Source organism: Seriola aureovittata, chromosome 14 (assembly GCF_021018895.1).
Source record: "Seriola aureovittata isolate HTS-2021-v1 ecotype China chromosome 14, ASM2101889v1, whole genome shotgun sequence".
Lineage (NCBI taxonomy): Eukaryota > Metazoa > Chordata > Actinopteri > Carangiformes > Carangidae > Seriola > Seriola aureovittata.
Window position 1 is genome coordinate 24686100 of NC_079377.1, and position 11401 is coordinate 24697500.

At 41.8% G+C, this 11401-nt stretch overlaps 2 protein-coding genes across 3 annotated transcripts in view; both read right to left on the bottom strand.

Annotated features, from left to right (window-relative positions):
* Nucleotides 1–2706: 2706 nt before the first annotated feature.
* Nucleotides 2707–8046, bottom strand: prph2b (peripherin 2b (retinal degeneration, slow)). The gene is made up of 3 exons (XM_056395910.1): nucleotides 7466–8046; nucleotides 4869–5115; nucleotides 2707–3106 (listed from the first exon to the last, which is right to left on the bottom strand). The coding sequence occupies exons 1-3, from the start codon at nucleotides 8044–8046 to the stop codon at nucleotides 2903–2905; spliced, it is 1032 nt and encodes a 343-aa protein (XP_056251885.1). The 3' UTR covers nucleotides 2707–2902.
* Nucleotides 8047–10089: 2043 nt separating this feature from the next.
* Nucleotides 10090–11401, bottom strand: part of ubr2 (ubiquitin protein ligase E3 component n-recognin 2) — a 22921-nt gene continuing 21609 nt past the window's right edge. For both annotated transcript variants that reach the window (XM_056395425.1, XM_056395424.1), the window contains exon 46: nucleotides 10090–11401. This exon is cut by the window's right edge and continues 1064 nt beyond it. The gene's annotated coding sequence lies outside the window, so the exon portion shown is untranslated.

Sequence of the window (11401 nt, forward strand, 5' to 3'; positions counted from 1 at the left end):
AAAATGTGAAAAAAATGAAGGGGTCTGAATACTTTCTGAATGCACTGTAGACCTGTGTACACACCTGTATACTTCTGTAGCTATCTCTACGTATAGACACTTCTTTATATATCTGTGTATACACCTGTATGTACCTTGGGGAGAAATGTTGGTGAGTTCTATAAAAGATGAGTCACACAGTTTATGTCAGTCACAATCTCTTTATAGGTTTTATCATACACAGCGGAGCGACTACGAGCTCCGACCAACCCACAACAAAACGTCACAACTCTCCATGTTACAAAGAAAAAAAAAAAACAGAAACATACAAATATTACAAACTGTCACTGAAGCTGATTTTCTCTTTACACTGACTCTTTATTCACTATACAGCTGATCTGACTTCACCTCTGTAAAACTGGACACAGACCAGATCCACACACACTCTTTGATGCAGTTTCCTGTCTGTTGAACCGACTGAAGACTAGTGTAAATGTACAGTTTGATGAAGTTTGATGAAATTGCTCATCAAAGCATGTGTGCTGGTTGGGCTGCGACTTCAGAGTAAAAAAGTGTTCCCGTTTCAGTCTGAACCAGTGTCGCTCTGACAGGGAACCAGACGGCCAAGTGGGATGTTCTCACCCTGAACTCAGTCTGCCAGGCTCAGTCCTGCCCCAACAAGCCCTACACCAACCTCTGTTGACAGATGTTAGCATGAGTGTTAGCTATCGTTCCTTTGACTTGATCAGTTTATCGACAAACCTTAAAAAACACAACGTATGAAAGTCAAGAATTGAAGATAGAAGTCATGCACTCAAAATAAAAACTAAAAAATTTAAAAAGTTAAAAAGACGATGTTCAAGTGGATTTCAAGAAGCTGCATTAATCTTATATACACTCTCTGTACATACCTGTATATACCTATATTTACCTCTGTATATACCTGTATATACCTATTTATACCTGTTTGTGCCTGTGTATGTACCTCTGTATATACCTGTATATACCTATATATCTGTAATTACTTCTGTTTATACCGGTATATACTTCTGTTTATACCTATATATACCTGTACCTGTATATACCTCTATATGTACCTCTGTACATACCTGTATGTATGTGTATTTACCTCTTTATATACCTGTATATACCTCTATATATACCTCTGTAATTACCTGTATATACCGGTATACACATCTGTTTATACTGGTATATAATTCTGTATATACCTGTATATTCCTCTGTTTAGACAGTGGTGCTTGCAAGTTTTTGAACCTTTAGAACCTCTTATATTTCTAAATATGATCTCAAGCATCATTAGATTTTTTTTTTTTATACTGAGTCATTTATTCATTGAGGAAACTGATTAAATATTGAATATCTGTGACTGGTTCAAGTATGTGAACCTTTGCTCTCTCCCCTGGGAGTGACCCCCTTGTGTAACTAAGTAACTGCTGATCAGTCCTGGACTTGGAGGAATTTCAGAACAGCTTCAACTCTGGCACGTTGGTAGGTTTCTTCACAGGATCTGTTCGCTTCAGGTCCTTCCAACACTGTGGTTGGATTAAGGTCAGAGATTTGACTTTGCCATTACAAAACATTTACTTTACTCTTCGTTAACCATCCTTTGGTGCTTGGGGTCGTTATCTCTCTGCATGACTCTGATTTATCGTCATGAGAGAGGCCTTTACCCTGAGTTCCTTTTTGACCTCACTGACTATTACATGCCTCGCTCTCAGAGTGACAATGAATTTCCTCCACTTGCACACCTCCTGTCTGACTGTGGATTGGTGGAGTTCAAATGTTTTCCAGCTTGACGGGCATCAACAACTCTTTCTCAGAATTCACGGGGCTCCTGTTCGCCTCCATCGCAATAATGCGACTCTAATTTCATCTTTAAAGTAGCTGCTTGTCCCAGAGGTTCACATACTTGTCTACTCCAAACATAAATGACCAAGTGTAATATTTTTGTCTCATTTGTTTAGATGGGTTCTTTTATCTACTTCAGGGAGTTGTGTGAAAATCTGACGGTGTTTTAAGTTCCTATTTATGCAGAATTATAGACAGTTTTAAAGGTTCACAAACTTACAAGCGCCACTGTACCTCTGTATTTACCTCCTGCTGGCCAGGAGAGGTACTGCAACTGTTGCAGTACCCATACTGACCAGCAGTGGCAGCACTGAGCACTCCAACATTTTTAGGCTGTCTGTTTCCGTGTCAACCAACCATGTCTGAGTCAGACAGCCACAGTTAAGACCAGAGCCCGACCGATGCTGGACGTCTGAGACACAAACAGCCAATAACAATTCATTCTTCACATAAACAAACACGTTTGGCAAGAATCTCTCAAATTAAAAATATATTTTATATATTCTGCGCGCTGCTGGACAAACTGTGTAACTGCAACAGTTTCTTAACCGTCTCAAACATATTGGATATGACGCATCGGTCAGGCTCTGGTGAAGACCGGCGTCGACTCTTTCTGGCCTGATGGCGTCCGACGGTCTGACCGCCTGACAGGAAGCATTGATGAGGGGCAGGAAATTAATTTAATGATTGTATATAATTTAATTTGAATCCTAACCCAGATGTTTTATTTACAGCAGCAGGTTTCTGTTCCTCCTGTTTAAAAATAAACTCTGTTCAACATATTTACAGAATGGAAAATATCGACATTCACAGTAAGTTTAAATGACTTGTTCACTTTGAACGTGTGTGTGTGTGTGTGTGTGTGTGTGTGTGTGTGTGTATGTGTGTGTGAGAGAGATATTCATGTTTTAAATACATGTATGATGGCGTATGTACAACACATGAAGAAGACCTCTCCTTCCTCGCCCCCTGTTTACTGGGGGAGAGGCGGCAGTTGAGAGGGGGATGGGGGGGAGATGGGGTAGACCTCAGTCCATTGCGGAGGGCGGGGCTCTCAGGTGGTGGCCTCCGGTGCGTCCCCGCCCTCATCCACCTGGTTTCCCTTCCCGAGCGTCTTCACCTTGGAGAGCAGGTCGTCGAACGTCTCCTTCACACCTTTCTCCAGCAGCCAGCCCTCGCTCTCGCACTCTGGGTTCTCTGGGTCCTCCATCGTCTCCAGAGCCGTGCAGAGGTATTTCAAGCCCGCCATGTCCGTCGACTGACACACACACACACACACACGCACACACACACAGGGTTAGAACATGTACATATATATCACATCATTATTTACATGAATTAATTTAACTTTCTGCAGCTGGAGAATCAGACAATTCCTATTTCTGTTCTTTTAATATATCCAGATGTCCAAGTGGATTAAAATGTAAGTAGCCAATCAGAGGGCTCTCAGAAACCAGGGGGAGGAGTTACAGGTAAAGTAAAGTCTAAATCTGACTCCTCCAGGCCTCCGAGACTAGCTCCAGTGTCCGTGATGTTCCTACAAACATTTCGAGTCCTGAGTGATTGAGTTCAGGATGTTGTTTTTAAATCCGCCGCCTGTCGTCACGCTTCAGGTCAAACTTGTTGTTTTGACCCAGATACTGAATCGCCTCTCACTCTCAGGAACTGTTCCTCGTCCTGACCTTCCCAGAATGCAACCTGTTGCTGCTGCGGGCAGATTAACCCCCCCAAAAATAGTTACTGATCCTCGGTGAGCCTGACCACCGCTCGGCAGCTTAACACGCTGCCACCTCGGCACCCGATCTACGGCCGAGTCCCAAGTCAACCGCAAGCTACAGCTGAAACATCTGAACGCTGCACGGACACAGTTTCCTGTCATATTTCTGTAAAATAACTCATATAAACAATATATATATATATATTTGTTCTCTATATATATAGAGAGAGAGAACAAATAGTTTTTTTATCATGAGGTGCTGTTACAGCCTACAATGCAGCTTAAAACACAAAAAGATGTGACTTTAAATTTACTATGATACAAAGCTGCAAAAATATATTTAAAATACTAAATTTTCGTGTATGCAGTTTGGTGTGTGCAGACTGACGAGCTGGACCTGGTTTTGTTCTTCATGAAGCAGAACAAACATCAGCTCTTCTTCTTTAGCGCTAACGCTAATCACGCGCTAATCAATTATGCTGTTAACCTGGTGCATTTGAGGTCTTTAGTTAATTTACTGCGATTATCTTGTTGTAAATCAAAAGCTTATCCTGCATTCACCTTCAGGAGAAAGTCCTCCGAGATTCTCAACTCGTTCAAATTACCAAGTTAAAAACATCAGCAGATGAGAGGCAGATTTAGCTCTGAGTTTTCACCGTGTTGCTAACCTTCGATTTTTAACCCTAATTTTAGCAAAAAGCTCAATCTTTTTTTATATAAAACTTGATGAACCTTCCAACAGCCACCCCATCATCAACATGTTGGTGGCAAACCTTGTGATGCAGCTGGATTTTTCTCAAGTGAGAATCCATCTTTCCGGGTTCAAAGCTACTCACATGTGGCTGAACCACAGAGGTTTGGACCAATCAGCATATGTAAGGGAGGAGCTACTGGTAGCTATGGAGATCCGACTGTTTTGGATTCATAAGAGCGACTTTTATGCACAAATGTTCCTCACAAATACGACAAGAATCTTTTACCGACATGCTAGCTAGCTTTCAAAGCTCCTCACACTGCAGCTTGTTTTGTTTCCTCTTTGGAGCTGGATGGATTTTTTTCTGAGGACAGAGCCAGGCTAGCTGTTTCCCCCTGTTTCCAGTCTTCATGCTAAGCTAAGCTAACCAGCTGCTGGCTGTAGCTTCTTATTTCCTGTAAAGACATGAAAGTGTCGGTCTGAACACCTGACTCTCACAGAGAAAGACAGGAGGAGGATTTTACCTACATTTGAACTGTTCCTTTAAGTGACAGTGTGGACCAGACTGGATGCTGATTGGCTGAAGCCAGCTATGGGTGCGACTCTTACCTCCAGGAGGATGGTGAAGATGACAAGCGCTCCGATGCTATTCATCATGCCACTGTAGTAGGAGAAGAGGGCCTCGCGACAGCCCCGGACCCAGATGTTGAGCTCCTCTGTGCGGTGATCGTAGTCGTAGTGGGCGGAGTTATTGGTCAGGTGATGCTGGATGCAGGGCCGAGGGGACCCGGGGTTACAGCAGCTGAATGGGACGCTGTCCATCAGGAACTTCCCCTCCACGTTACTGAGGACACGACTGCAGGACAGAGACAGTCAGGTTTAATGTTTCTGGATAATGCAGAGAGGTCAAAGGTCACACACACTGCCAGGCTAGTACTTAGGAGCAGTACCAAGACCCCCAGACCCAGACCACCCAGCCTGTGTCTGTTTGAGGTGGTTTTACATCTCCTTGTAGTCACTTTTTGTCTCTTTGAGGACATGTGATTGACTTTCCAACAGGAAACGCAAACAGTCACCTCGAATAGAGGCTCCATTAGAAGGTTTCCATAAACTTTAAATACCTTCAGTGACCCCTGAAGCTTTTCTTTAGCGCCATCTTCTGGACAGAATTGATTATCTTTTGAAAATATTTGTTTGGTTCTGATTTGGAACAGACAAAGACGGCGTCATTACAGCTGCATTTAAAACAGCTAAATCCAGTAATTTCAGCCGAATTGTCAAATCAATACTCTGCAAATTAATTCAAGGTTTTAACATAAATCAGCCTTTTTTTTTTTTTACTTTGATGCTTTGGTGCTGTCGACCAATAAGAAACAACCTTTCAGTTAAACATCACGGTCAAACTACAGGAAGTCAATGGTTTGTTCTGCTGATGAAGGAGAACAATAGACAACAGTATCATCTGCATAAAACCGCACACACCATTTATTTATATGGGAAATAGTATCAGCAACCCTAGCCCTCAGGTAGAACCCTGTGATACAAGGAGGGAGGAAGAGGAAGAGGAAGACCACCTGATGATCAGATTGAAAGTTCACTTAGTTTTCTCTTCACAACAACATTTAAAACTGGCCTCATTTCACAGTGAAATCACTTAATTTCACCGGAGTCTCTACAGTTCACGAATGGCATGATGAAAAATCTACTCTAATGTTTTTGCGTCAAGATCAACCTTAAGGCAAATTCTGACACAAGAATTTGAACCATTGACCAATCACAACCCTTCCTGACATAGCTGAGCTGTTGTAGCTTGTAACCTGAGTCCGATTCCAGTTTTATTGAAGCTCCTCAGTCACAAGTACTCTCTACGTCACCGTTATTACAGCCCCAATCCAAACAAACGGCATCCTGATGATTTATTTACTCTTACAGAATCTGAACAGTAGTGTAACGTTTGTCCTCCGGGAGGCGCTAGAGGATTGATTCAATGAAATCTAAAGGGTTCATCCACTGGAGAGCAGGAGACAAGTTAGATACACGGACAAACGTCATCTTCAGGTTTTTTGAGTAGTTTTTTTTGAATGGGAACAAAAAGTCGTTTGTTTTCGCGGCACTTTATGACATCACTGGTGGTTCATGTCCTGTGAGTGAGTGATTGATAGGTACAGGCAGTGGGCGTGGCCTGTGGCTAACAGGAGGCTAAAATTGGATCATGAGTAATAATCATCTCAGAGGGGTAAGGTAATATCTCTTAAAGGCATTAACACAGAAACACGACATGGAAACACGCAAACACGGAGCTACAACACGCTTCAGACCTGCAGCCACAGACGCACATTTCTGCTTCCTGTTACACCTGTGACAGTCACCTGGTGTTTGTTCGACTTCCCTAACGTCGCCTCATTTGTTTGTAATGAAACGTATTTCACCTCTGTGAAATAGTGATTTTGCGTTGCGGTTCACCTGGTGGGAGAATGAAACGCTCCCTTAGTCATCTGGTTCGGTTTAACCTTGTCATGTTCGCGGACGTGTAAGCCGCAGCAGGGTGGAAATCAGATCCTGACAGATTATAGACTTAGAGAGAAGCAGGTTCATCGACCTCCAGCACGGCAACTTTTACCTCCTTAATTCCCTCATTTATCCTCCACTGACCCGTTTTAACAAAACTCACTGCGACAGTCCGAGCAACGAAAGTTTAGTTAAAATGGGAATCAGCTGATTCACACCTGACTGTTATGATGACGACATGATGTGTTGAGGGAATGTTGGAGGTTTAATTCAGGCTTTTCTCTTCGCTAAAAGGTTAGGAAGCTTAGAGATGATCCCGGTTTGTGATCTCAAGGCCCCCGAGGCAGAAATGTGCCTGAAAACTTTCTGATGTCCTGCAGAGCTAAAGATCAGAGGTCAGAGGTCAGTTTGATGAGACCCAGGGAAAACTGAAAGGACTTCCTGTTAGGATCAATGTGAATCTTTCAAATTATTAACAGATTCTCGGGCAGCAGTTAACCATTACTTTCATTATCGAACCAATTGGTCCAAGGTGAAGTCTTCAAATGTCTTGATTTGTCCAGCCAACAACCTAAAACCCAGAGACTCTGTTTAAACTGACTCCAGAGGATGGAGCCAGTTGGCAGTTGATAAAAAACTCTGATGATTAACTGATTAAAGGTTAAGACTGATGGTTGCAGTGTTCGGTGTGTACTCACTCTTTGACCTCGTCATTGCTCATGTCCAGGTAGCGGTTGCTGATCCACTGCACCTCGAACCAATCCCTGTAGTTGTTGTTCCCGCAGCAGCGAAACTCGATCTGTGTCATGTCCAGTGTCCTCTTCATGAAGCAGCGTCCCGGCGTGTCCGTGTCTTTGTAGAACTTGATGCTGTTTTTCAGGCCCTCCGCCAGCGTCAGGTACATGGCGAACTGCATGAGGAAGCACAGCAGCGCAATCAGCAGCAGCAGCACGTTGAAGCCGCAGCACATCAGGAGGTAGGGCTTCAGCAACGGTTTCCACTTGGCGAATTTGACCGGATCCAGAGAGTCGTGGCACACCTTTCCCCCAAAGGCATTGATCCCACAGGCCAACATGCCCATCATGATCAGCAGGTTGGGCACTAAGTGGCTCTCGTTGTTGTCCATCATCTCACTTCTCTTCCGCAGCTCGATCTTGAAGAAAATGCCGAGGCTGAAGATGAGGATGCCCACAATGACCGAAAGCCAGTAGAGCATCCATAGACCCTGAGCCAGCTTCACCCGCTTCTGCAGATTGAACTTCACCGGCATGAACGGCATTTTAACGTCTCAGTGCGGCCGACACACTCGGCTGTAATCAACAGTCACTAACGTCAGGGATCAATCAGAAAACAGTTTCCTCTGCTCAGTTCAGCTCGAGAATCCGTCAGAGTTTCAGAGTTTTAATCCGTCCCAGAAAGAAGCAGCTGAACGCGATTTGGTCACAACTCCTGGTTTCAGACCCATAATGCCGAGCTGCAGGTCAGGACAGTCCATACTGCTTGGGGGGCAGAGGGGTCTGCCATCAAATCAAAAACAAATATTTGCATAAAATGGGTCAGATGGGCTCGGCAGACAGCTCCTCTCACTGATATTTTCCTGCAGGAAGAAACGTCAAGGTGTGAATGTGAGCGAGCTGAGGCACGTCATCCTAAACCCCCGATCAGCTCTGATCCCATTAACGGCAGATCAGCTGCTGCCTCTAATCCACCCACTTACTGCTAATTGGTTTGATGTTAAGAAGCAGCTTCCCCCTCTCGCCTGTCACAGCTCAGAGTTCACTGAGCAGCAGCGCTTCACTTCTGCTGGCGAATGCTCACCCGTCTCACCTCGCTGCAGGTGCGCCTCAGCGACAGGGAGTAGAAGCGATGACCTGGACACTGTCTGTCCAATCAGCGAAGGAAACGCTAGGAACTTCCTGTAGGAAGCATAGAGAACTTTAAAAAAGTGGAGGGCGTTACCTTGGAAACAGACTGTCCAATCACACGGCACTACAACATCACAACATATTTCATGTCTCTGAGATCTGAGAGTCCAGCAGTCTTGTTCGTCTTTAATGAAAGTAAATTTACATTAATCAGCTGCACCAACACAGTGACGGGGTGGAGCTCTGCAGGTCTGAGGCCACTAGGAGGTCCGGCCTCAGACTGGAGGTCGTCCCACACCTCCACTGTAAACGACTCCAGGTCGCAGGTGGAACCCATAGAAAAATGACAGTGACACCGTCATTGCAAAAACATTTGGAGTCTGTCTTTTCTGTTCTGACCCACAATCCTCTGCTCCATCAAATCTATTTCACCTCATCCATTAAATCCTCGTTTACGTTCTGAGCAGCACGCCGGCAAACAGCCGACATATGGCCGACGAGGCCTGCTAAAGATGGAGCCCCCACCCTCCTGATCTGTGTTTCCGTTACTGCAGCATCAAGGGTCTCAGACTTTGTGAAGTGATATGATTGATTTCATTAGCATCGATGAGTTTGATCAGAAGCTGACAGGAACTCTTGAGGTCGGACTGAAGCTTCGTCACTGTTTGTTTGTCAGCGTTCATTTAATTTTCAGATAATTTAACTAAGAACAAATTTTTGTTGATTATTTTATTAACATTGATTAGCTGCTTTACCAATTTTTTTGAAGATTTCATTGATATTTGGTCACTACATAAAAAAAAAAGATATTTTTCAAATATTTTGCAGAGATTTTTATTTGTTTAATAATTTATCAAAATGTTATGTTTAAAAAAAAAAAAAGATTTTGAAATAGTTTTTCTAGATTTTCCAGATGTAATAATTTTTGTCTGATATGTTTTTCTAAAATTTCACTTATATATGTTGACATTTTGGGGATATATTAATTTACTTATTTTTGTTGATTATTTAATTAATATTGTTCAGTTATTTTACCAATATTTTTATAAGATTGTTTTGATATTACACTTTGACAGGTATTTTTCTAATATTTTATGGAGATTCTTCAAAATTTTTTTTACCAATATTCTTCAGACATTTAACTAATTTATATCTGATATTTTATACAATCTTTCAATCATTTTAGATTTTAAGGATAATTTTTATTTACTGATTTTACAGGTATTTCACTCGTGTTACTCAGAGACATTACTGATGTATTTCTAAATATATTACTATTTATTTTTCAGATGAGTGTTGAGACTGGAAAACAACCTTCACCTGTCAATGGAAATGTTCAGTCACATCTGCAGACTTTGATAAATACAATAATGATAAAATATGGATAATAAAAATGGATGTCTGATCAGTTTCCAGCATCTCGTCCTGCAGATTTCCAGACAAACAGAGAAATTAAATCCTTTTAAACTTTTTATTGGTTTTGTAATTCTTATACAATATTGTACATTTCCTCATTTATACAAGAATTCACATATTAACAAGTCAGAAGTGATAAATGATGCAGTGGTGAGGAGGCAACATGCTGTCGAGACCATCAGGTGACCCTCAATAAAAAAACTACGTAAACAATGATCTCCAACCTAAAAATGTTTTTTCTTTGTTTATCAGTTTATAAAAATCTGATTTATTTTAAACAAGTAAAAAAAATCTGAAAAAGAAACTTTTGTTTTTCACTTGTTTAAAAAACAAACAAACTGATAAATAAAGTAAAAGATGGAGATTTTTCTGTCGTCTTTAATCTCAGTTTTCTGTCGCCTCTCACATTTCACAAACTCAAACCCATAAAAAACACACAGCTCTCCACACAAGCAAACACATGAAGCACACACACACACACACACACACACACACCCAGAGTCTCTTTAAATAAAACCTTATAACAAAACTAAAAAAAACTGATCAGTATCAGTCGTTCATTCCTAATCAATACGCAGCTCTGATATGTGGTTTCTGATCGATACTCAGCTGAAGCTCCGACCTCGAACTCTGTCTAATGACACACAGAGAAAACGATTAATATGAATAATTAATATTCCTGTTTTAATAACATGAGGCTCAGCGGCTGTTCTGATAACGGAAGAATCCTGTTTTCAAAACAAGAGGCAAAATATTTGTTTCTTACATGTGAAGATCTGAAGCTTTTCATCAATTAATCGATTAGAAATTAATTTCATGAATCCATTGATCAATTAAATCACTTTTTAAACAGAAATCGTAAACATGTTATGATGGATGAGAGAAAGTGACGGCTACTTTCACTGGTTTCTCATCTATTAAAGATCAATCAATCAATCGATTAATGGAGAGAATAATCAGCAGATTGATTGGTAAAGAAAAGAATCAATAGATGCAGCTCTAATTCAGAAATGTAGTCAGCTGAAACAAAATTCATAAATAAAACTCAGTCAGGTCTGTTTTTTTCTCTTTCCTGTTTGGTTTTTCAGAATAAAACTGATTTGTTGTTTCTGCGTCTTCGTTTCCCTGTCATGTCACGTTCAAGCTCCGTTGTAAATGTGAACATCATGTTTGTTTTGGAGCCTGGAGTCTGATACAGTGACCTGCTGCAGCACTGAAATTTTATATAGAAGGTCAGAGGTCACAGGTGAGAGTCTCTCAGGTTCTCCAGGTGAGTCCGTTCACAGACACTCAGGAGGAAACGGAGACTAAAAAGTGTCAAATCTTCACAGGTGAGAACCAGGAACCAGTTTG

Bases quoted from the DNA above. Each gene is read 5' to 3' on its own strand.
- prph2b (XM_056395910.1), bottom strand. From the start codon at position 8,046: ATGCCGTTCATGCCGGTGAAGTTCAATCTGCAGAAGCGGGTGAAGCTG. The intron at 5,116-7,465 runs GTGAGTACACAC...TCTGTCCTGCAG, and splicing joins AGCAATGACGAGGTCAAAGA to TCGTGTCCTCAGTAACGTGG. The intron at 3,107-4,868 runs GTAAGAGTCGCA...TGTGTGTGTCAG, and splicing joins TCTTCACCATCCTCCTGGAG to TCGACGGACATGGCGGGCTT.